The following is a 23,121-nucleotide window of genomic DNA, read 5'->3' as shown; positions in this document are numbered from 1 at the left end:
GGATGGCTTTAGATAGATAGACAGATAGATAGATAGACAGACAGCTTTAGCTACAGATACATGTAGACACACACATGCATTACCGTACGTTTTTTTTTTCCAGTACCGCATTCTATTCTTTTTCCAGTTTTGCTATCACTTCTAGCCAGTGTTTCATCCCGTGTTTAAATTGTAAAAGGCATTTCCCTCTTTTTTTTATAAGCTCATACTTTCTATTTTCAGTTTGTCTGGCTGCCCCCGTGCCAAGAAAGGTGGAATAAAAACAACTCCTACCAAGGACGACAAGGAGGATCCCGAGCTCTTAAAGTTCGTACTGCAAACAAAATGACGCTCATGGTTTTTTTTTTGGTGATAGAACTGCTCAGCATCTCTTACCCCACTACACTGAGAATCAAACAAAACAGCCCAATTTTTGATGATACGAATCCCTCTTAGAACACAAACTCCTTTTTACAATTTCTATAATACTATATAACATTATTGTAACTGATAAATCTTAACCATTATAGTACCATTGTAGGTTCCTGGGGTGCCCAGGCACCCCAGAGTTATATATTGTAATTAATAACAGAGGAAACAGAATAGCAACGTACGAGGATTTGAAGGATTAAAAGTTGACAACATTTCAGATCCGTTCTGAAGTTGTTGTGTCTGTTTGTCTGCTTACCAGCTTAGACTTACCATTAACGTGGCCCACTGCTTGCTTGAATTAACCCAAGGACTGCTTTTTCTGCATAGATGCCCAGTTCCAGGATGTGACGGCTTGGGTCACATCAGCGGGAAGTACGCCTCCCACCGCAGTGCCTCCGGCTGCCCATTGGCTGCCCGCAGACAGAAGGAAGGGCTTCTCAACGGCGCTCCCTTTCCCTGGAAATCACTCCGAACAGAAGGACCAGCCTGCCCAACGCCAGGGTGCGACGGCTCAGGTCACGCTAATGGCAGCTTCCTTACACACCGAAGGTAGGGAGCTGAAAGCATCTACCCTGGCAAAAAAAGGATTTAGCATGGGATAGCAGCCATACAGGCATACAGCTCTGGACAAAAGATTTGCATCACCCTATAGAATGAACTAATTCTGCATCATAAAGTCGAATGAAACCTGCTGAATAATGTTACATTAGCATATTGAATTGCATACAGCTTTGTAGTTTCTTTAATTGCATGATGTTGATTAAACGATCTAAATTATGTTCACATATTTTATTTTTTTCATCATGTCTCAATCCTAAAATTGTAGGTGATGACAGACTTTTGGTCATAGCTGTAAGTGCAGTTGGTAAAATGATATTGGTTACAGTACCAGCAAAAGCACACTGCAGAGAGAAATGACAGTGAACGACTTGATCCATTGTTACACAGTGGCTGTCTGAACTGCCATCTCTGTTGAATCTCCTTATTTGAATTGTGTCACTGTGGCTTTTGCTCTGTTTCAGGTTTTCATTATATTGTTCTGAATATTTGCATTAATTACCTTTTTTATATACGACAGATAAAAGCAAACAACACTCAAGTTTGCAATATTGAAGTACATACAGGCGTTAATTTAGCTTACTCATCCTTTAGTAATTGCCCAAATGTTTAAACTAAGCCATTAGATAATTATTTTATCACAGTACATTTTACTGCAGTGGGAGTTCAGAATTTCAAAAACATGCATTAGCACCTGTAGCAGCCCTGGACACTATAGTCCAATGGATGTGATGCAGTGCAATTGAACCTGTGTATCTCTTTGTCTGCAGTCTCTCAGGCTGTCCCAGGGCCTCTTTTGCTATAAAGAAGACAAAGTTCCCAGGGGATGAATATCTCACCACAAAATTCAGGGCCAGTGACGGTAAGATTGCATTTTCATTTAACACGACACAATACAAAATGTAAATTGCGCCTTCATGAACAAAGCATCCGTGACCATTTCAAATTGAAACCTTTAAACAAAGGACCCTGCAGAACAGTACACAAGACCTCTAAAAACAAATATCTGGTTTGAAAAAGCTGTAAACAAGCTGCATCAGACCTTACCTTCCGGTCTGAGCCAGGAGGAATCCTGGCTGTAACATTGCCAATCACTTCTGAGCCTCAATAACTTTTCCTTTACGGATCAGCCAACATTGTCTTCGTTTAGCATCCAATTGAATTTAGGTACTTAACGAATGTATTTATTTCCCTTCCAGTTCTCGACAATGATGAAGACATTAAACAGTTAAACAAGGAGATCAGCGAGCTCAACGAATCCAACACTGAGATGGAAGCGGACATGGTCAACCTGCAGACGCAGGTAGGTTTGATTAATCTATAACACTATACATTGTGAGGCAAACTTTAACAAGAAACCCAGTAGATAAACGTTTCGGCTAATGGCTCCATAAGGGTTCTTCCCAGGAACGTCTTATCATTTTCTGTTTGTATGACGTTTAGATTTCCTCAATGGAAAAGAATCTGAAGAACATCGAAGATGAGAACAAAATCATTGAGGAGCAGAATGAGGCCTTGTTTATGGAGCTGTCAGGCCTGAGTCAGGCCCTCGTTCGCAGCCTGGCCAACATTCGCCTTCCACACATGGTAAGTTAAACCACTTCCATCTTAACTCCAGAAACAGACATTATTTCACGGCAGCTCACAATAATAGCTCGGTGACTGCACCACTAGGTGTAGTTACAGTGCAAATACTGCACCAAAAGCATTACCAGCTACTTATTTGCAATTGAACATGTAGCTAAATAGCGACAACACTGTAACTACATGTGCAGTCACAGTGCAATTGCAGGATTTGCCACTTAACATAAAGCATTACCAAACTGAGTTAATTAACAGCGTACCAACCTGAGGTTAAATTCTGTATTGGTGATTTCGCATGGAAGGCAGTGCCACTTGGTGGCTGAATAATATATTTGTACAAAAGTGAAAATCCAATTTTACTAGAAACTAGTAATCAAAATAAATACGGCTAAACCATTAAATGGACGGTCAGATGAATACAGATTGATGATTTATAGATTGGTAGTATTGATAAAGGTAAGATAGGTTTAATAAAACAAGTGTTTGCACTTTTTTTAATTCAGCAGGAGCCAATCACTGAGCAGAATTTTGATTCCTATGTGAACACGTTGACGGATATGTACACCAATAAGGAGTGCTACCAGAACCCAGAGAACAAGGCACTGCTGGAGACTATTAAGCAGGCTGTGAAGGGTATCAAAGTGTAAATGAGAGACAACCAACGACTACAACAAAACAAAAAGAAAAGGGCATTCAGGTTTTAAATGGCAATGTACTTCATCCCAGGGAGCATTCAGCAAAACCAGGACCAAAATACAAGCCTGCTGCTGCCAGGTTTGATAGGACGAAAGGATCCGAACCCATTTGTTTTATTTTTTCCCAGCTTTGACACTCAGCACTTCAGGCTTTGAAGTTAAATGATCAAGATCAAATGGATTAGGAGGATAAAGAAAACACTGCTTAAAAAGATGTTTAGTCATATTCAATATATTCAATATATCTGTCGTTGGATATAACAATCAGCTCATTTATTTCTGTGAATAATCGATGGCTTCTTCTGATCGAACCGATGCATCAGTTAAATAAACAAACAAAAACGTAAGCTATTGAATCTTGCAATGGCCATTTGATGCTTGATATCTGCTTTAACAGGCACCACTGATGAATAATTCTACCGAGATCAAGGTGGAATGTTATTGTAATAAGTGTGGTGGCAATCATCTTACAAAAAAGAAAGGAACAGCAAAGTTCTTGGTCAAGGCACTGTTGGACTTGTATCTAATATTCATGTGGCATCACTACTCTGGAATTCAGACTAGTTTCATGAACCTGTAGAGAACAGGTTCCACCACAAACTGCCTCAACAACTTAGAGGACACTTCCTACCAGAGGATGACAAAGTAAAAGTACTGCGGACACAGCTGATGCCACTTCTGTTTTTTCTGCTTAAAGAAACTTAAAAAAAAAGTCTATAATGTAAATAAATTCCAATGTCATCTAGTAATATTTATAGTATTTATGAGCATAGAAATTGCACTTCATTTCATTAACTAGTTTGTAGTTCAATTATTAGTATTGTTATATAAATTATTTAATTTGAATCCGAGAAGGTTTAAAATGTAATTTATTCCCAACATTTTATGTTAAATTGATTATTTATTTAACCTTGCCTATTTATTATTTTTTGTAAAACAAAATGCAACTCGACCAGTAAGCATTTTTAAACGACCATTTAAAGCTGACAATATATATGTCTTAGAAATCAGCGTTTCAAAGAAATAACTATTTAAATAAGATATCAACCACAATTAATTATTTTATATATTTTATTATTTATTTTAAAGAATGGGATTTTTTATCTTCTTTTTTTAAGTGCAAATATTTTATAGCTGACAAGTTTTGATAATTTTTTAAGGCTTTCCTTTTGTTAATATTATTTTTTCTTTTTTTTCCGAAAAAGTATTTTTCAGACACCCATGACCACTAAATTGAAATTATGTATTTATTATTATTTATTTAATATTTAAGAAAAAATGAACAGTGATATTGTTGTATATTTATTTTGTAATGTCTGTGTGTAATTGTGATGGCTGAGTAAGCATAGTCTTTAAACCTTTGTTGATATTTAAATAAAAAAAAAATCATGATAAGCGATACTGTACAAGAAAGTGTGTGATTACAGTATTTTAATAATATATACCAACAGTTCTTCCTTTCAAGATGTAAACCAAGTTACATCCCAGAGCTGTAGTATGCAGGTATTTCCATGAACAATAAAAGCATATTCCTGTTCTCTGCCCCATACTTACCTGAAACGATATAGGGATCTGCTGTATTCCCAATGTTTCTTTTCTGATGTTCATGATTCCAGAAGATATGTGAGTAAATGGGTTTCCATTTACAGTGTATTCCTGTTTAAATAACAGGACTGCATATATATAAAACTTTATGGAAAAAAAAAACCCTGTTCCTTTAGGGATGGCTGACTCCTAAGAATTCCTTCAAAGCGCACACCCTTCTAGCCTTATTCTTTTGTGTTTGATTTTCAATGCACAAAGTGCCACTGCTGTCCATTTATTTTAACAGCTCTCATTCAGCTATGATATACTGTCCTTCCACCGGTGAGTGGAGAATTGATTACTGATTGTTACGAATGCCTTTTTTTCTTGCCTAGGTGGCCATAAATACAATCTTGTGTACAAAATATATATACATATATATATATTTTTTTCCAGTGTTATTGCTCTGTCAACTATTATTTTTTAGTAGCTCAGCAAAAAAAGGAAATAAGCTGTTCAAATAGGAGTTGTATTCTTTAAGTGGTAAAACTTTCTCCTTATTGTTTCAATAATAGTAAGGCCTTGTGGACTGTGACCTTAGCAATTCTGGTAGCACATTGAGAATAAAACATCTCTGTTCTGGTGTCAGTTCATGTAATAACAGTGTTTTGCCCTCTTCTGTGTTGTTATATGGAAACTGTGAGCGGTATCACATAGTTCAAACTTAGTTTAGTGGCCACTTTTCATTGCTAAGACAGTGAACTTTAGCTTACGATAAAACTGAGATCACATTCCTGCATATAAGTTTAAAAAACAAAAAAAGGAATAGGGCTGTTTATTGGTATTTAAATGTGTTTCAAAGTTGTTTAATTTATACAACCTTGTATTGCTGTTTCTGCAAGACCTATTGTTGGTATAAAGACAAATGAAAAATACCTTGCTTTAAAATGTGAAAAATGCTTTGCGGCCATGTTTATGTACAGTGCTGCTGATAGTGTTAAACGTTGAAACAGCAGGTACTGTACTTTAGCCAGTTAAATAAAGAATAATATCATTTGAAGATGCTGCGATTGAGCTGGAGAGACTGAACGTTGCTGTTTGTTGTTCCATTATTAAACTTAGAGCAATACTGTATAGTTTTAGAAAAGGGCAATGGATGAAGGAAAACAGCGTGGGCTAGTTTACAGAATCAAAACGGAACGAGTTTCAGTGTACGAACTCTGCTTGTGAAATCTGATCCCTTTTCTTATAACCCTCAAGAACTCCTTTTACATATTGTTAGAATGCACTCAATAGTGTGTTGATGCGGCAAGAAATGTAATTATAGTTTCAAAATACGCTTCCTTATCAACAGAAATAAAGAGAAAAGAAGCAGTCAAATTGCTATTAAGTTATTCAGCATTTTCAAGAAATGTTAAGAGATCAATTAAATATCCCTGAGCAGGGCTGATTCGGAGATTAGTTCAGGCAAGGGTATCACTGCCCCAAACGATGGGCCTGATTTTATGGGCCCTTATGAATCTACCCATGAGTGTATAAATGCTCCAGAACACTGACCTAATTGTATTGATATTTTTAACCGGTTTTAACTTGTAAATTGCTCTACAGCAAAATGTTGAATTTACAGATTTCTCCGTAGAAGATACAATTTTGATACTCAGACCCATAGTAACTAATACAGTTTACTGTATATTTTACGATATATATATATATATTAGTATTTCGTTTGTTTTCCCAACTTTTGTCAGACTATGAATATTTTAATATTTATGAAAGTATGAAAGGAACCAAGAGCATATGATTTACTCTCGAAAACAATATGAAAAGTAAAAAACAAACTACCACTTCAGAACCTACCATAAAATAATGCTGCTCACTTGCCCTTCTCATTCTTCCTTTGAAAAATGCCTTAATCCAGGGGCTGGCAAATCCAAGTCTTAGTAATGCCTGGGGTTTGATTTAACCCGATCCTCAACATTCATTTGAAGTCTGCGCTGCTTTCAATTGCACTGTGCATGAAAGGCAGTACCTAAAGCTACCACGAAGGTCTGGGCCAATTACCACATGCATGTCAGGCTGCAATTATATATTTCAAAATTAAGAACTTATTTAGGAGCTGGTTGGAGAACATTTCTAGTTCTGTAATTTTCCCATGAAACTCACAAACCTCTACCTGGTCATGTTTCCATCTAACCAATCAAATGTGTGCTTTACCGGGATCATACCTTAACCTGGCTGTGTTTCTGTGCTGTGAATGGCTATAGGCTGTCACCGTAATGTCACACAATCAAACACCTGTTCCCATGCAATTCTGCATGAATGGAAACAGAGGCTTCAATATGGGAACCTTGAGTGTGATTTGTCAGATGGAAACTACGCCTTACTCTTTGTGGCTCTATAGGACTTGATATGCTTATCCCTGCCTTTTTTTTCCTCTCAAAACTACAGTATCAAACCGTCAAAAGAAAATTGACGTCCGAAAGAAAACAGAGAAAGGCATGTGTGGTAGAATGGTACTTTCTATTAAGCTAATATAACCAAAATTTTATGGTAGGTACTGTAGCTTAAAACTGTGTAACTGTATCACTTGTGCCTTTCTCACACCAACACCTGTAGGCATGAAGGATACCGTATGAGCTGTTTACATTTGGGAACTGGGTTCAAATCTAGCTCAGGATGAAGTGAGTGAAAGCCAGACCCTCCTCGGGGTATGTAATGAAAAGTGTTGCTGCTAGGAATGCAAAGAGTCCAGAATTGTTTTATGTTGAATGCTTAGTTTGCTTTGGTAACACTTTCATTTAATTGCTGAAAAATGAAACTGTGATTTGATACTATAATTCAGGTACCAAACTGCATTTACAGTTAATGTTTTAGACAAATAAAGAAACAAATAAAAGATAATGCCCATTTCTAGAGCATTATGATAAAACGAGTAATATACTCTGTAAAAATTGTATTAAAGAACGTTGTTATTGTAATTGTAAAAGCGATCTCTGCTACACACAGTAGTAGAGGGGGTTTATGTGCAATGATTCATACCGTCCGGGCTTGTTCTGCCACTCATCACATTTTTACCAAATATTTTATGTTGGTGATAATGACCTTTGAAACTAATAATGTACTTCCACAAATATTGGTACTTCCGCAAAAACAGTTCAGCTGTGAAACAGTGGCAAAGCTTTTTATTTAGCAGTGGAGTTTCTTTCTAATCATTTTCTAAAGCAGGTCAAGCCTTGGCTGTATGGTTGCAGTCTCTGTTTTTGAAGTGAGCACTATAGATCCACACTGTTTGTGAATTAATGTCTGTGAATCGGTGTATCTGTATCAGTGTTATAAAGATGGGAGCTCATGTTGGAAGCTTGTTGGAGTATGATCCATTTTAATGTCGGCAACAATTTAAATAAAAAATGAGTTGGTTTCATTTATACTTGATTGTATTTTTTCATACAGGTATATCTTTTCCCATTGTAACACTATTCATTTTTTGCCAGTATACGTTTGAAAATGTTTTGCAAAGTACATCTGGTACCCCAGAGTGTAACCATTAATCTGCCCCCCTGCAACACTCTAGTGTGAAAAAGTGACCAGGATTTGATGACTGAAACAGAAAATGAATCTAAACAAGTGACAAGTAGTTCTTAAACGTTGACTGTTGTTAGCATTCACAGATTATAGAAGTGTTAAGAAAATTACAAAATGAAACAAGTGTGTTTTAAATACCAACAAAGAAACTTTTGGATCTATATTTCTGTAGAATTTGGATAATGGTATACCTCATTCTAGCAGACCCCCCTCATATATAAAAAATGAAATAAAAAAACTAAGGATGCTTCTGCAGTCTAGCACATAAGCTATTCATTTGAAATACCATATTATAATTCTGTCATTACAATGATAACAGTTCAAACCTTTCAAATGGGACTTGCTGGGTGCATATGCAAATAGATAAGGATTCCTGTAATTAACAGCAGCCTCGATTTGCATTTAAAAGTTACCAAACACAACAAAGAAAATCAGAATACAAAATAAAATAAAGAAAATTATAATGATAAAGCAAGGGTGACGATATTAAAAACTGATATGCTTCGCCGAGGATTTTGACCTCAGGGGGGTTTCAAAATTATAATCCATGTGAATACTAAACAATATTCAAACGTTGCCCTTTTGATTAAATACAAGTTGGTTAAAACGTCAATGTATTCATCAGCTGGGGCTGACAGATGGGAGCTGAGCTGAGGCTTTCATGAAAAAAGCTTCTCCCAGCAGGACCCCTGGCTCCCAGACTCATCACTAATCTCCTGTACACATCTGTTTACGAACAGTAAGTAAGTGAAAAGCCACTGGAGCCCAACTTTTAAATGCACTCGAACTGTGAACACGCAGAGGTAGTAACTTCAAAGAAATCATATTCTTTTCTTCTTCCTTTTTTGAATGTATTATTATTATTATTATTATTATTATTATTATTATTATTATTATTATGTTATTTTTTTTTTAAGATAATTTAGTAGTCGGCAATTGATTTTACCCAGTTTTTCTTCCAATTTGAAATGGCCAATTGTATTTAGGCTCAGCTCACCGGTACCACCCCAGGGCTGACTCGGGAGCAGCGAAGACGAACACACGCTGTCCTCCGAAACATGTGCCGTCAGCCGACAGCTTGTTTTCGCTCTGCAGCGTCAGAGGACACCGCAGCTCAGGTAGTTTACAGGCAAGCCCGCAGGCGCCAGGCCAGTCTACAGGGGTCGCTGGTGCGTGGTGAGCCGAGAAGACCCTGGCCGACCTAAGCCCCCCCCCCATTCGGGCTGCCCTCGGCCAATTGTTCGCTGCCCCCTGAGAACTGTCTACGGTGAGCAGTGGAATAGCCTGGATTCGAACCGGCGACCTCCAGGCTATAGGGTGCATCCTGCACTCCACGCCGAGCTTTATTGCCATTTTTATTATTGTTATAATAATAACAACCTGAACTGTACTAAATGGAAAAATAAATAACCTCAACATACGGGAGCTGTCAGATTACATTCCACATTCTGCAGTGCAATTCCAAAGCTGCGAATTATCACTGTATAAGAACAGTCAGAGCTACTGCTGACTATTTTGTTGTTGTTGAAGAGTTTGCATTTGTAAGAGGTGCAGAATTGAAAAGCTTGCAATGATCAAAGCCCCTCCTGTCCACAAGGCATAAGCACTACAGAGTGGCACAAGACCAGACTGAACCTTTTTTTACATCACAATGTCTGAACGATCAGCTCTAGGGAGAGACCTCTGCTACCAGCGAGAAGGGTATTCAGTCTCCGCGGTTGTATTATATGAGTGGCAATAGGCTGTAGGTGAACTCAGCTGTGCAGCAGTCATTTGTTATATCTCCTGTGACAGCTACATGACAGGAACTAAAGGATCCAGCTTTTAAGAAGTAAAATTCTAGAAGGAAAAGGATAATCAATCCATACGTCTGGCAAACATTATTCCACATGAACTTTAGTTTGATCTAATTAACAACAACTAAAATATAATAAAGAATGTTCTTTTAAACCTTCTGGGATATGGAAATGAGCACCAGGGGTGTGAATCTTTAATCTCTGCCTTTCAGCATCAGTGAGAGTAAGTAAATGGAATTACCTTTACAAAACAGAAGTCTTTTCATAAGGTTACAAAAGGACAGGCAGGAATGACATTATAGAAACGCACAAATCGCACATAGGATATTAAACAGGTAAGAGCGATTATTTTACAAGGTACTGTTTTCCTTTTAACTCAGGAAGTTGGAATTCCACAAGGTGCAATCTTGAGAAAGCGTTAGTAAGTTAACCATGTTTAAAACATGTTTGCAATATTTTGCAACCAATATTCTGTTGTTAAAGTCGTTTCTTGTTTTAATTCGCTTGATAAGATTCATACAGTACATTACTTTATTGCAAAACAAGTTAGGTCCAATTCAAATACCTTCCTTTCTTTTGCAATATATCACGTGGTCCACGTTGTCTTCGCTTGTTAAACTGACATCACATGACTGTCCCAGCGTGGCACCTACACTGCAAAACAGTGCAAGAGTTTCATCACCACAACTGCTGAAAACAGAACGAGTAAAAGGGTGCTGACACCTGGTGGATTGATAAGGCAAGTGTCTTCAATAAACCCAAACAGGAATCCTTTATCCTTTGTGAGGGTTCTCGATTCTTACCTGTAAAATAACCATCAATCTGCAAAGACCTTCCACACCAACTATATTATTAATGACGGTATTCATTTGTTGCAGGAATGCTAACCAGTTACTTAAAACCTCATTTTCAAAGATCTTATTAGCTTTATTAACATTATTACTTACTCCCTTTTTGTTGTCTTGAGGATTTTTTCTTTTGTTCATCAATTGAGTTTTTACCTTAAATCAGCATATGCAAATATTTAAATGCAGCGCTATAAATAAACCACTGCATCCACTGGTACCTTTTTGGAAGGTTAGATGGTTACAGCTGGACCACTGGAGTGAGTTTGGACTACACCACATGATGATTAGTTACTAGGAAGCAGCAGCATCTACTTACCTATCTGCATATTCAAAATGTAAAAAAAAAATTAAGCAAAAAAATCAAATTTCAATTTGAGAAAAATTAGGACCAAGATCAAGAACAAATGATTATTTTTACCACCTTGATTTAAACACTTCCATGTGTTTAGGGTAGGGAAAATGTCAGTGTTGTAAGTGTAAACACACCATGTGGGGTGGAAGTTACTCAACTCTTTTTTAGCATGCACCTACCCCAGAACCCTTTCCCCTGTCACACACTGAGTTTGAACCTTCAGCCACCAATGCAGGAAACACTTCAGCAATTATTCAATTAGCTTGTTATTAATTTATGAGCTGTCTATAGCAGTGCTTACCTGGCCCTACACAAAATGATCAAGGCAGAGAATCCAATCAATAATACAGTTACACGCAACAACCTCTTTATGGTTTTTATAAACAAAGTGGAACAGCATAATAATGTCTTACATCACTGCCATATGTGCAATGAAACATGGCAAGGTCACCACAACATTGTGCTTAAGTGTTTATATAATCCCGCAACTATAATGCTTGTCGTGATTGAAACCTGTGTGTTTTTGTTTTTTGTTGGCTGTCACTGCTGTTATGTTTAATGCAGAGTTTCCAGTGGAGATAATAGTATTGTGTTTTCTCCATTTCCCCTTCTGTATCCTGAAAAAATAATAGCAGGCTGTAGCAAACAAACATTTCAACTAGCACTATCCATGTGCAGTATAAGGTGATCCATATGTAGGCAGACTAAATCTCCAACAGCAGAAACTCAGCGAACATTTAGGTCACATTTTATCCTACAGGCAGTGTTAGCTCTCTTGATCAATGGTACAAGAAAATCATTGATTTGCTTTTATTTTACAATGCCACTTGACTTGTACAATTTAAAAAAAAAACAGGTTACGTTAACTAGAGATTGTGTTACTTTATCACAGCTGTGAAAAAGTGGATCTGTTGAGATGCATATCATACTGTGAAATGAGTTTTGTATTGTTCAGGCTTTACTAATCATTAATATGCCTTGCAGATCGTAAAATGAATACTGGACCATGGCTAAGGTGTACATCATCGTAAGCCATTTCTATCTGTATATAGAATCAGTGATGACACATTATGTTACTGTAATACATTGCTGTTTATACAGTATTTTAGCTTTTTTTTATTGAGTAAAAAATTAAACACTCTTTTTGATATATATATAGATAGATAGATAGATAGATAGATAGATAGATAGATAGATAGATAGATAGATAGATCTCAAAAAGAGTGTTTAATTTTGTATCTTGATTAATTTTAATGTATTCTTTTTTACCTTTATTGTAGTTGATCTATGAATTAGTGTTTAGGATTTTAAATAACAATTTTAATTAACACAAACACACACACACACACACACGCAATTCATTTAGAGATTCTACATGGCTACCTGCATTTCCATATAGCTGTAGGTCACACTTTTCAGTGACAAGAGCAATAGTCGTAATAATAACACATGAAGATACATTACTGTACGTAGTGCATTTCGATATTATACAATGTTTTAATACAAGTCTAAGAAAAATGCAATAGTCAGTGTTTGGGAGCCTAGAGTGACACTCAGCTGTATACTTGCGTTGAAACTAAACCTTTCCTCATCTGTTCGTGTTTTACCCTTTTAGAATGTGTTAGTCCCTAATTGGGTGATGTTTGATCCCTCGCCCATTAGATTATTTCGGTATTTTTATGTGAATCCGAAAACGTTAACTTGTCTTTGCGTCCTAACAGTTAGAGTCAATTTGCATGCGTGACGTAGGTAGTCAGCTGGTCAATGTTTACATCCAGTGCTGAACTGGCTGCGATTTGCACGAAAGCTTGGAGAAAACGAGCCGAGGAAATTATTAAACAAAGAAATAATCTTCTAACGCGACTAATCTTCGGTAAAATAAATAAATAAATAAATGAAAAACTGCATTTAATTTCTAGATATGTGATGCAGACTTTATTGCATGTTATTATCTTTCTGTGGAGATGTTTTCATGGCTCTTTTTTCCGTGTTGTTTGTTTCAGCTTGCTAGACTACTGTCGTGCACACTGCAAAGACAAAGCAGGTGAGACACCTACCAGTCTTTTTTTTTTGTTTTTTGTTTTTTTGCGCAACTAAATTAAAAATGCAGGCCCTTCTGCCATTTCAGAATGGAAATAGTGTCAGTAAATAACACTGCTTTTTAAATTCGTAACAAGATGAAGGTGTTTAGAATCAAACCACTTCACACGGCCATTGAGTGGTAATACAGCTAAGCTTGTCGTGTTTGCATTGCCGCAGTCGAGGATCCGTATTTACTGTTGCTTATTTCTGGGGGGGGGGCTGGGGGTGAATCATTTTGATGTATCTTGTTTTTTTAAAGAATTTAGTTTTAAACTAACCGTGTTGGAAAAGTGTTACAGCGCCACCTTCCGGATAGACGACAGTTTATTTGATACAGGAGAACGGCATTTCTATTTTATTTGAAGGCCAGTATTTAGCCTTGCCGTTTGATTATCCACGCATTGCTTGATGATGACCAGTTTATTCTGTAGTCTGTAGGTTTTTACCAGTTTTAAATAGCCATCATGAAAGTAATGCCTTACTGGTAGCCATGTCAATGGTGAGTATGTATATATGTATATGTGTGTATGTGTGTATATATATATATATATATATATATATATATATATATATATATAGTGATATTAATCTCATAGCAGCTTTTTCTAGTAACTCTGAATGTTTTAGTGCTTGCAGTTCGTTTATTTGATTGAAATTTGCTTGGTTTATTTTAATGGACGTCTTAGGTATCTAATACAATTTCCCCATTGAAGTCTGATGATGATTCAGTTAAGCCTCCTTTACTTTCAACTACAGCCTCAAGTAACTCTTCCTGTCCAGAGATGTGCAGTTCCCACAGCCTGCACCACTCTGATGCTGCCAAAATTGGGTTCTAGCTGTATAAATTTGGTGACTGCATCACCCTGCCCAGAAACATTAGCCCCCTAAAACTATGTTCTCTAGGTGTCTGTAAACTTTAGAAAGATCATTGAATCGAGTCCGCCCGATAGCTTCAGACCATTTATTTATTTATTTATTTATTTATTTATTTTTGCACTATAGTCTCAATCAGTACAAATTACCTAATCTTTCTGGGTATCTCTAGCCTTGAAGATATAACTTATTAGGCTTTGTTGCACTTAGACCCCGTTCACACATTTAAGAAGGCCCAGGGCTATTGCTATAGTTTAGAGTAGAAGTAATATGGAGATTTATTACAGTTATCAATGTCAGCTTGGGGACTGTCAATGGAAATTTGCCTACTGACTAAATTGAAAATGCAATGCATCTTGTGTCATGTAAGTGACAATTGTGTTAGAATTGTATGTGTCCCTGATAAATAAATACAATAAACTAACAAACTACAGTAACTGTATACAAATACAAATCAAAAAATCTCCCTCAGACTGGTCTTCACAAAACATGATTTTATGACAATTCAGCAGCAATAGAAATGCCTACAACTGCAAAAGACGTGGAAAAACTTCTGCTGAAGCCGATGATCCTTCTAAACCTTTTTATTTCTTATTCCTTTAAAGCTTGTATCCAGCAGTTTCATGGTTTTGTTGTAATCGTTTCAAAATAATCCAAAGCGATACAGAACTTGGTGTTTGTTTGTTTCTTATCACTCGTTATGTAGTGGTGATGTGTTACTGTGGAGTGTTATCTTTTTAGTGTTATTTAATTTTTTTTAAACTCTAGTTGATAATTGCAAAATCCTGTATACAGTTTGTGAATTTAGAAATTGCAAGTACTGGTAATAACTCAAATTTACAAATCTACTATCTTCCCTGGTAGATGATGTATGTAAGATGTACACTTTCAATTTTCACACATTCATGGTAAACATGCTATACAAAATATAGCAACACAGTGAAGACTCTTCATTGCATAATAAACATTTTAAAATTCCTTTTAAGAAATGTATTAAACAGTTCAAGGATGTGTGATCAGCCTAGGAAACATTGTGAACCAATGCTTATTACAAGCCTTTTGTAACTTAGCATATCTGGTAATGATTTCTTTATACCAATGCCTTTATACATTTTGTAGACTAAGATAATTTGCAGAAAGAATGGTCAGCTCAATTTAATGCCCTCAAGCTGTATGTTTTTGCAAGGCTATTCTCTGCAGCTGTGTACTTTGCAGTGGTTGTGTTTTCCATTCACGGCACTAATAGAACACTGCCTTTTATTCATGTAAAAGGTTATGTTAGCCCTATGTCCATTCATTTCCTTTACTGTTGTCCTGGTCTGATAGGTAGGAAGCCAGCTGAATAGCATGTGTATGATGTAGAAAACAGACAATAGCAATGAGTTCTTCCAATTCTGTAGCTCTATGTTTGCAAAGATTCTGCAGATTTGGAATTGTACAGTCATACATTTCCAAAATGACTTTGGTGTAGCCCACTGCATAAAGCAGAATTGCTTTATACAATTGACTTAATTGTTTAAAGGTTATGGTGTTCAGAAAACTATGTAAATGGATGATCTTGTGTAAAATGTTTTGTTTGGTATTGCAAACCTTTTTATGGGTTTTTATAAGGTTTCCTGGTTTATGAAAAGCATAGAATTAGCAGTATTGGAAATACAGTTTTGGTATCTTTCCACATGCAAACATTCCAATTTTTTTTCAAGAATTAATGTTAAAATGCTTTTAAATTGCATCATTTTAAGTAGGCATTTTAGGCTGTGCAGTACAAATTAACTAAATTCACTGCTGTACTATTTTAACCTCATATAAGTGATGCAAAACGTACAAAGAGATGTTGATCCAAACAGGGGCAGATATAAATCCTGCCAGCCTTTAAAAAAAAAAAAAAAAAAAAAAAAACACACACACACCCCTGGCTGGACTGAGAGAAACACACAGCTAAATCTGCTTTTTTTGTTTGTATGTTTTTTTGTTTTGTTTTGTTTTCTCCAAAAAGTTTTTGTAATAATATTTAGCTCCACCGTCCTTTTATTACCAGGGTTGTTGATTAAAAATGAAACATTTCACTGCCATGTCAATATTACAGATCTTCAGGTGAAGTCTGAAGTTCACCGACTGTGAGGTTTGGGGTCAGGCTTGCATAGTGTCTGCCCCACACAATGCCTAATAGACTCCTAACCTTACATGAGCAGTACATTAACAAAAGTAAAATACAAATTAAAAACCTGGTTACTTCTGCTACCTCTGAACTGCTAACAGAGTCTGTTTGTTTTTCTACTTGCAGTCTGTGTGTCCTGTGAGGCCGTACTGTACTACTAGAAGATGGGTGGAGCGGTGAGTGCTGGAGAAGACAATGATGAGCTAATCGACAATCTGAAAGAGGCCCACTATATCCGGTCTGACCTGGTGGAGCAGGCATTCCGGGCCATCGACCGAGCAGACTACTACCTGGAGGAGTTCAGAGACAATGCCTACAAGGACTTGGCTTGGAGACATGGGAATATTCACCTCTCCGCTCCCTGCATCTACTCTGAGGTGATGGAAGCCTTGGACCTGCAGCCAGGACTCTCCTTTCTGAACCTGGGCAGTGGGACTGGATATCTCAGCACTATGGTGGGACTGATTATAGGTAATGTGGAGCACAATGTGGTTCTGTAACAAGAATGGATTAACTGTGTGTCCGTGCCATTCAATGTTATGTGCCCTGGAGTAGAATTTTGTCATTAACATCTGGATTAGATCATTCATTCACTTTCTTGCACATGAAATGTAATTGTATTGCAGTGCTCTTATGAGTGGTAGAACCTGAGTGAACCTTTTTGCATTCTAATTTTTGACAGTGGTTTGGCATTTTTCCCCTCTCAGGTGCTTTTTAGTCTAGGTAGATTTCCTTGCAAATAATAATCTAGCATACATTTTGTTGCAGGTCCATTTGGTGTAAACCATGGCGTGGAGCTGCATGCTGATGTTATCGAGTATGCCTACCAGAAGCTGGACACTTTCATTAAGACTTGTGACAGCTTTGACAAGTGAGGATTTTTTTCTATATAGAAAGTGTAGTTATTACAAGCCAGAATCTTTATACAGATTACTAATTCCTAAAGTAAATATGAAATACCACAAAATAGGATTCAGGAGCAAAATGGTACTGTTCTCCAGGTTTGTAAACAGAGTTATACCTTTTGACTCTGTTCCTTGAGAAACATCAGTAAATCATTCCTATCAAAGCCTGTCACATCTGCTGTGTTTTCTGTCTTGAATAAAAAAAGCTTGACCTGCAACTAGAAGAGGCAGCTTTGGCAATTCAAATTGGCAGGATGAAATTAGCTGCGGGTTCTAGCAGCAGCATGCTTCATATGATAAGGATTACGTTTTGACAGCAATGTTCTTTTTCTTTATGAGAAATAAATCATTTGTACTCAGGGCAGCACACACATATATTAAAAGGCTACTGAATTGATTTCATTAGATTATGAACACAACTGCAAGTGAAAATAGCATCCTTTGACATTTCCTTGAAGTGTATTCATTGACCTATTGGCATTGTGTGACATTTTGCAACATAAATTAGTATGAATTAATTAAATGTCAGTCGCATGCAAACATAAAAGAATCAATTAAAAAAAAAATGTCACTTTAAGCAGCTGAGCATATGTTGTTTTTATGTTTACATAAAGAGGATTATGTACTGTAAATGTGCAGTACTTTCTCTAGTCACTGTACAAAAGGATTCTGCATCAGAGTGCAATGTCCAGCATTGATAGAAAGCTTTGAAGTAATTTCCCAGTAATTCAGGTTTGTTGTATTAAAGCTTGCTGTTAATCTAGTGTGTCTCATAGTGACATGCCTTGCAAATAGTCCATAATAAAACAGTTGAGGATTATAATAATGTGCTCATTTTCATTGAAAGGGAAGATAAAAATAAATATCTATGCAATCTTTGAAGAATGGCACTGGAAGGCCACTGATAGAGTACTGACAGTTTACACACCCACACACATGGCAATCTTGAACCCTCCCTTGACAGGTTTGAGTTCTGTGAACCCTCGTTTGTGGTTGGGAATTGTCTTGAGATCACCCCGGAAAGCCGCCAGTACGATCGAGTTTACTGTGGTGCTGGGGTGCAGAAGGAGCACGAGAACTACATGAAAAACATGCTCAAAGTTGGAGGAATTCTAGTCCTGCCGCTGGAGGAGAAGGTAGGAGTACATGAACAGAGGTTTGTTAGCGGTGTCACATAACCGTACAAATACATCAAGTAAGACAATGCTTTTATACAATGACATACTTGTTTGTTCAGCAGTTGCAGATGTTTTCACCTATGAAGCGCATGACCTTCTTTGAAATATCATCTAGCGCCAGAGATGCCTGTCTGAATTAATAGAAAGTGGGTAAAAAAAAAAAAGAAAAAAATGCAGATTTCAGAACCTTGTGTTCAAATTGTAATCTCTATAAGTCAGGAGTAGCGCAAACCTATCAAGCTGTACTAGATGGGAGTAAAATAATATACTGCTTGACGACTGTAGCACAAATCTAAAGTGCCTACATAACAGAAATGCAATCCAATTGGCTTAAAATACTCCTGAAGTGATAAAATCCCTGGCGTTACATTTTTGTTGTTTGCGTATCGCACTTCTTCATTTCTACTTGTCTGCAGTAAGTAACGGTGTTGATAAATATTTGCCTTGTAGTTGTCAAGCTGTTTTTGTTTTTAATATGGCTGCTTTTATTATATGAATCAAAACATACTAAAGTTTGAATAGAAAGTGGTTATTTGTTATATTAATCTATTTGTGGCCTTTTTTTTCTATTTCATTTTGTGTTCAGCTAACCAAGATCACCCGCACAGGGTATAATATCTGGGAAACCAAAAAGATCATTGCTGTCTCCTTTGCACCACTGGCACAGCCAAAGAACAGGGATACTGGGAAATCCAAAGCCATCCCTCTTCGTAAGTGCAAACAAAGCACAGCTTTGTAAAACCTTGTATCATGCAGGTCCATGGTAGTTTGGGTACATGTAGCATTTAACATAAAGGTTTCAGTTTAAACTGTTATTATTCATCAACATAGTTTAAGGCATTGTTTAGCACACAGCAGTATCTGAATTCTAGATATGTATAATATATTCTGAAGGCTGAGGATTTGATTGCATGTACTAGAGCTGAATACTTTTGTTCAAAAAACTTTGAATAAGTGGTGTTTGCTGCCACCTTTTGGATAGAGCGTATTTAACTAAATCTCAATCCTATTGCTTAAAATAATGATACCTACTACAGTCAGCACTCACATATTCGACCCTATAGAATTTTGACTTCAGTGACGGTTAAAAGTGTGTGACGCAAATCTGATTCATTCATTTTGGCCCGTTCCAACCCTTGTCCATTTTTCATGGAACACAAAAAAAGATACAATGTCAAAAATACATAGTTGAAAGGACTGTGTTTTAAAATAAGTAGGCTTGCATTTAGATGTACTGTAGTTGGTTTTGTTGGTACAGTACTATGTTTTCAACAGAAGTATTTTAATTCAGAATGATATGATTCTGAAAATATCACTTGCCAAAAGTGACAACATGTAAGACTGTAATACAATACATACTTTTAAATCCGGTACGGAGTCGAAATTGCTTGTGACAGGTAAGTGCATTCATTTGATACATATATATAATGGAATTTATTTGTTTCGTAATACAGGGACAGTAAAATGCGACTGACGTGTTTCTGAGTGTCGTATATCCGAGTGCTGACTCTATAAATCTGTTGCCATTTCTGTTTAGTTTGTAAGACCTTGTTTGCTGTTTTTCTATAAAACATCACATTGTTTCTTGAGCATATTTTCCTTATGTTCTCCACTTGCATTATTACATTGCCATTTATACAGTATGTACTAAAAGATTTTGTTTTATCGGTATATTATGCAGCTACATTGGAAGTCCGTACCCTGCAGGACCTGTCACGAATTACCATCCGGCACACTCTAAAACAGATAGAAAACTTTGAGAGAGTGAAAAATTACAACCTCATCAAGAATGCTCGGAAGTTTAAGCGCAGGAGGGTGCACAGGCGATGCCTGGACTCCGTCATGCTAACGAACAAGCACCTGTTTGTGAACCGCATGGTCCCGCACCCTATGGACGACAACAACAACTGCAATGAGGTGGCTGAATATAGGCAGGAGGATGAGGAAGAGGAGGAGGAGGAAGAGGAGGAGGAGGAGAGAGAGCACTGCGATCTGAAACCTGAGCCTCTCATCAACTTACTGAGGGAGAAGATCCTCAGCCTGCCACTGCCTGAGCCCCTCAAAATGTATCTGCTCTATTACAGGGAAAAATAAGCACACCACTCTGATGGGAACGATTCGGCGTACAATATTGTAAAGAATATGCCCCTACAAGCAACCTACTGGCAATCCAGACACCCACTGTTTTAAAGAATGCCCTCGAATGCACTTGTCCTGCAATAGCAGCGCAAGAACTGACCTTTCTTATACACTGTAGGGACCCATGCATCAGATAAACCAACCCTACGCATCTCCCATCTAAATGATCCATGGTTAGGATACTTAAGAAAGCACTTAATTCTGTTAACCCTCATCCATTTTTAATATAAGCATAATATACGGTTTACCAAGCAATGTCTGTTTGAGTGCCCGCAGTCCTTATTGTAAGCTGCAGGCATTCAAGGAGAAGGTCTTTCATCACTAGACAGACCAATGCGGACCTCATCTGTTATATTGGAGTTTAAGAATCATTGCTCCTGAATAGAATAATAGCACACCATTCCTATGTGTCTGATGAGTTCTTCACAGTGCTGTAATGGCAAGTGCAAACTGAGTGTCGTAGGATATTTCTAGTATTATAATTTAAGAAATAAATAGATATAAAAACATAATAAATAAAAGTAAGTTATTCTCAGGTTGCATTATAGACAGTAAACAGTTTTGAAGATGTTCTTACAAAAAATAAGTTGTAACAGACAACCAATGGAGAACAGTGTCCTGAAATAGTCCCCCTGCTGAAACCACACGTTCTCCCACAGCATAAACTCACTGTCTGATAGAGAACTGCCATTGACCAGGCTTTTTGTGAGGGAACCAAAAAGAAAAGCCAGTTGGATACATAAAAGGCATAAGCAGCAAGTCGTGTTTAAAGGAAATATTTAAAATAAATAAATAAATACATTTAAAGAAAATAAATACAAATTTGACCTGGATCCTTTTGAAATATTTATAGCACAAGTTACCTTCAGTGAGCCCGATCTCTCGTCTGCCCATACAGTAACATAAAAAAAAAAGTTTTTCATACCTGTTTCATTTTTTATTATATATATTTTTGTTTAATTATAGTAAATGCTAAATACACAACACCACTACTCCATACCAACTTCACCACCTGTTATATTTCAAATATTGTATTGAACTGCCTGTTTTGATGTTTTGTAGTGAAGTATGATGAAGGTTTCTGTTTGGGCTTTTCACAGATACAAGTAGGTTGTGAAATTGTTCAGATAACTCGGGTGCCACATTCATTTGAACTTGATTCTCAAATTGTGATCATCAAAGGAGTCAAAATCATATTTTAACCAACTAACCTAGCAATTCAAATGGTTATTGAATGGGCATTGTATCCTCAGCGTCACTTGTTAAACATCTGATCAGCAAGAATCTACTGCAAAACTTTCCCACAACCTGCAAGAACAAGCTAATATAAAATGAATCCACCTCACTACAGTGCCATTTTTTTTTTATTTTGATTGTGGACCACCAGTTTTTTACTTCTTTTTTTTTTTTTAAATGAAAAGGACAAGAATGCTTGTACAACGTGTGTTAAGAACTACTTCATTTTTCCTTTACAGATAAATAAACTTGCTGCAGAATTTAAAAACTGCACCTGACCTAGCATACCAGAAAAATCTGAAAAATGTAGAAAACAGTTTAAATAAGCCTGAGAAGTGACTTTTATTTAAGAAAAAGATATGTATATATTTAAACAAACCTATATACATTACATAGGCAGAGGGACTATGTGTTTTAACCTAGATATTAAGAAGTAAGACTGTCTTTACGGTTTAGGGCCTACTAATTGTTTTTTACCTTGAAGAGAAGAGTTAAGTATATATTTGTATATTATTGGGATCTTAGATACTGGGCTGGTAGTGTAACGTGCCAAGTATAAACTCTTCCATACTTGCTGTGATTTCCTTTTGATAATGTGTTGTAACTTCACCAGCTCCAATCCTTTATTTATGTCAAAAAAACAACTTAGACTAAAGTGTATTTTCTTGCTTGAAACCTGCCCTTCTTAAAGGATGTCTCCTATAGAACTTTCCTCTGTAACGTATCATTAGGGTTTTCTGAGGTTTACAGTTTTGCAACGTCAGTGTTGGAGCTTTTGCACACAAAGGGTGTGAATAAAGAGATGTACTGATTAATAAAATGTTTATTGTTATAAGTAAATAAAAACGACTCCTATATGTGGAAAGGCCAGCCTGTTGTCTTTATTATTTGTGAAGGTATGGGGGGGGGGGGGGGGTACGTTCACTTTTCTTTCTTGGGGGGGATATATAACATCCTGTTTAATTAATACTAACCATTCATGGCATATTCCACGTATTAAACCCTTTTATTTTAACTGGATTCAAATCCAAGTTAAAGGAGTATATTGGTTTGATTTGAATGAGAAAAACACCCCACAATTTCTCAGTAACAACAGTTGTGCTTGCTTCAGATTTCTGCTGCATTAAGTAATGTCGACCTCATGCGCTGTGGGAATTGTAAGTGACTGCTCATTAGGGATGTTGCTACTATTAGTGCTAC

General features: G+C 36.7%; 2 protein-coding genes across 11 annotated transcripts in view; both read left to right on the top strand.

Annotated features, from left to right (window-relative positions):
- Positions 1 to 8,189, top strand: part of LOC117423763 (myelin transcription factor 1-like) — a 30,559-nt gene extending 22,370 nt beyond the window's left edge. For 4 of the 7 annotated variants that reach the window (XM_058990996.1, XM_034039905.3, XM_034039913.3 and 1 more), the window contains 6 exons: positions 223 to 306; positions 739 to 960; positions 1,740 to 1,831; positions 2,169 to 2,272; positions 2,413 to 2,556; positions 3,057 to 8,189. In XM_058990996.1, coding sequence (XP_058846979.1) covers positions 223 to 306; positions 739 to 960; positions 1,740 to 1,831; positions 2,169 to 2,272; positions 2,413 to 2,556; positions 3,057 to 3,200 — 790 coding nt within the window. In that variant the 3' untranslated portion in view covers positions 3,201 to 8,189. The remainder of the gene's footprint in view (positions 1 to 222; positions 307 to 738; positions 961 to 1,739; positions 1,832 to 2,168; positions 2,273 to 2,412; positions 2,557 to 3,056) is intronic. The other 3 variants (XM_058990998.1, XM_058990997.1, XM_058990995.1) reach the window with 2 other exon arrangements.
- Positions 8,190 to 13,063: 4,874 nt separating this feature from the next.
- Positions 13,064 to 22,786, top strand: LOC117397399 (protein-L-isoaspartate O-methyltransferase domain-containing protein 2-like). Of its 4 annotated transcripts, none has more exons than XM_058991000.1 (7): positions 13,064 to 13,223; positions 13,344 to 13,394; positions 16,590 to 16,934; positions 17,232 to 17,334; positions 18,333 to 18,504; positions 19,133 to 19,256; positions 20,228 to 22,786. In XM_058991000.1, the coding sequence occupies exons 3-7, from the start codon at positions 16,628 to 16,630 to the stop codon at positions 20,638 to 20,640; spliced, it is 1,119 nt and encodes a 372-aa protein (XP_058846983.1). In that variant the 5' UTR covers positions 13,064 to 13,223; positions 13,344 to 13,394; positions 16,590 to 16,627; the 3' UTR covers positions 20,641 to 22,786. The 4 variants fall into 4 exon arrangements, with proteins under 4 accessions (XP_058846983.1, XP_058846985.1, XP_033852148.2 ...); XM_033996257.3 differs by having other exon boundaries at positions 13,065 to 13,223; positions 13,354 to 13,394; XM_058991002.1 differs by lacking the exon at positions 13,344 to 13,394.
- The last annotated feature ends 335 nt before the right edge of the window (positions 22,787 to 23,121 follow it).

The sequence above is a fragment of the Acipenser ruthenus genome, chromosome 18 (genome assembly GCF_902713425.1).
Source record: "Acipenser ruthenus chromosome 18, fAciRut3.2 maternal haplotype, whole genome shotgun sequence".
Taxonomy (NCBI): domain Eukaryota; kingdom Metazoa; phylum Chordata; class Actinopteri; order Acipenseriformes; family Acipenseridae; genus Acipenser; species Acipenser ruthenus.
This window is presented reverse-complemented; position numbering and strand designations above follow the sequence as displayed.

Excerpts from the sequence above, each read along its gene's own strand:
- LOC117397399 (XM_058991002.1), top strand. The coding sequence starts at position 16,628 with ATGGGTGGAGCGGTGAGTGCTGGAGAAGACAATGATGAGCTAATCGAC. Across the intron at positions 17,335-18,332 it reads ACTTGTGACAGCTTTGACAA|GTTTGAGTTCTGTGAACCCT; the intron begins GTGAGGATTTTT and ends CTCCCTTGACAG. Across the intron at positions 18,505-19,132 it reads TCCTGCCGCTGGAGGAGAAG|CTAACCAAGATCACCCGCAC; the intron begins GTAGGAGTACAT and ends TTTTGTGTTCAG.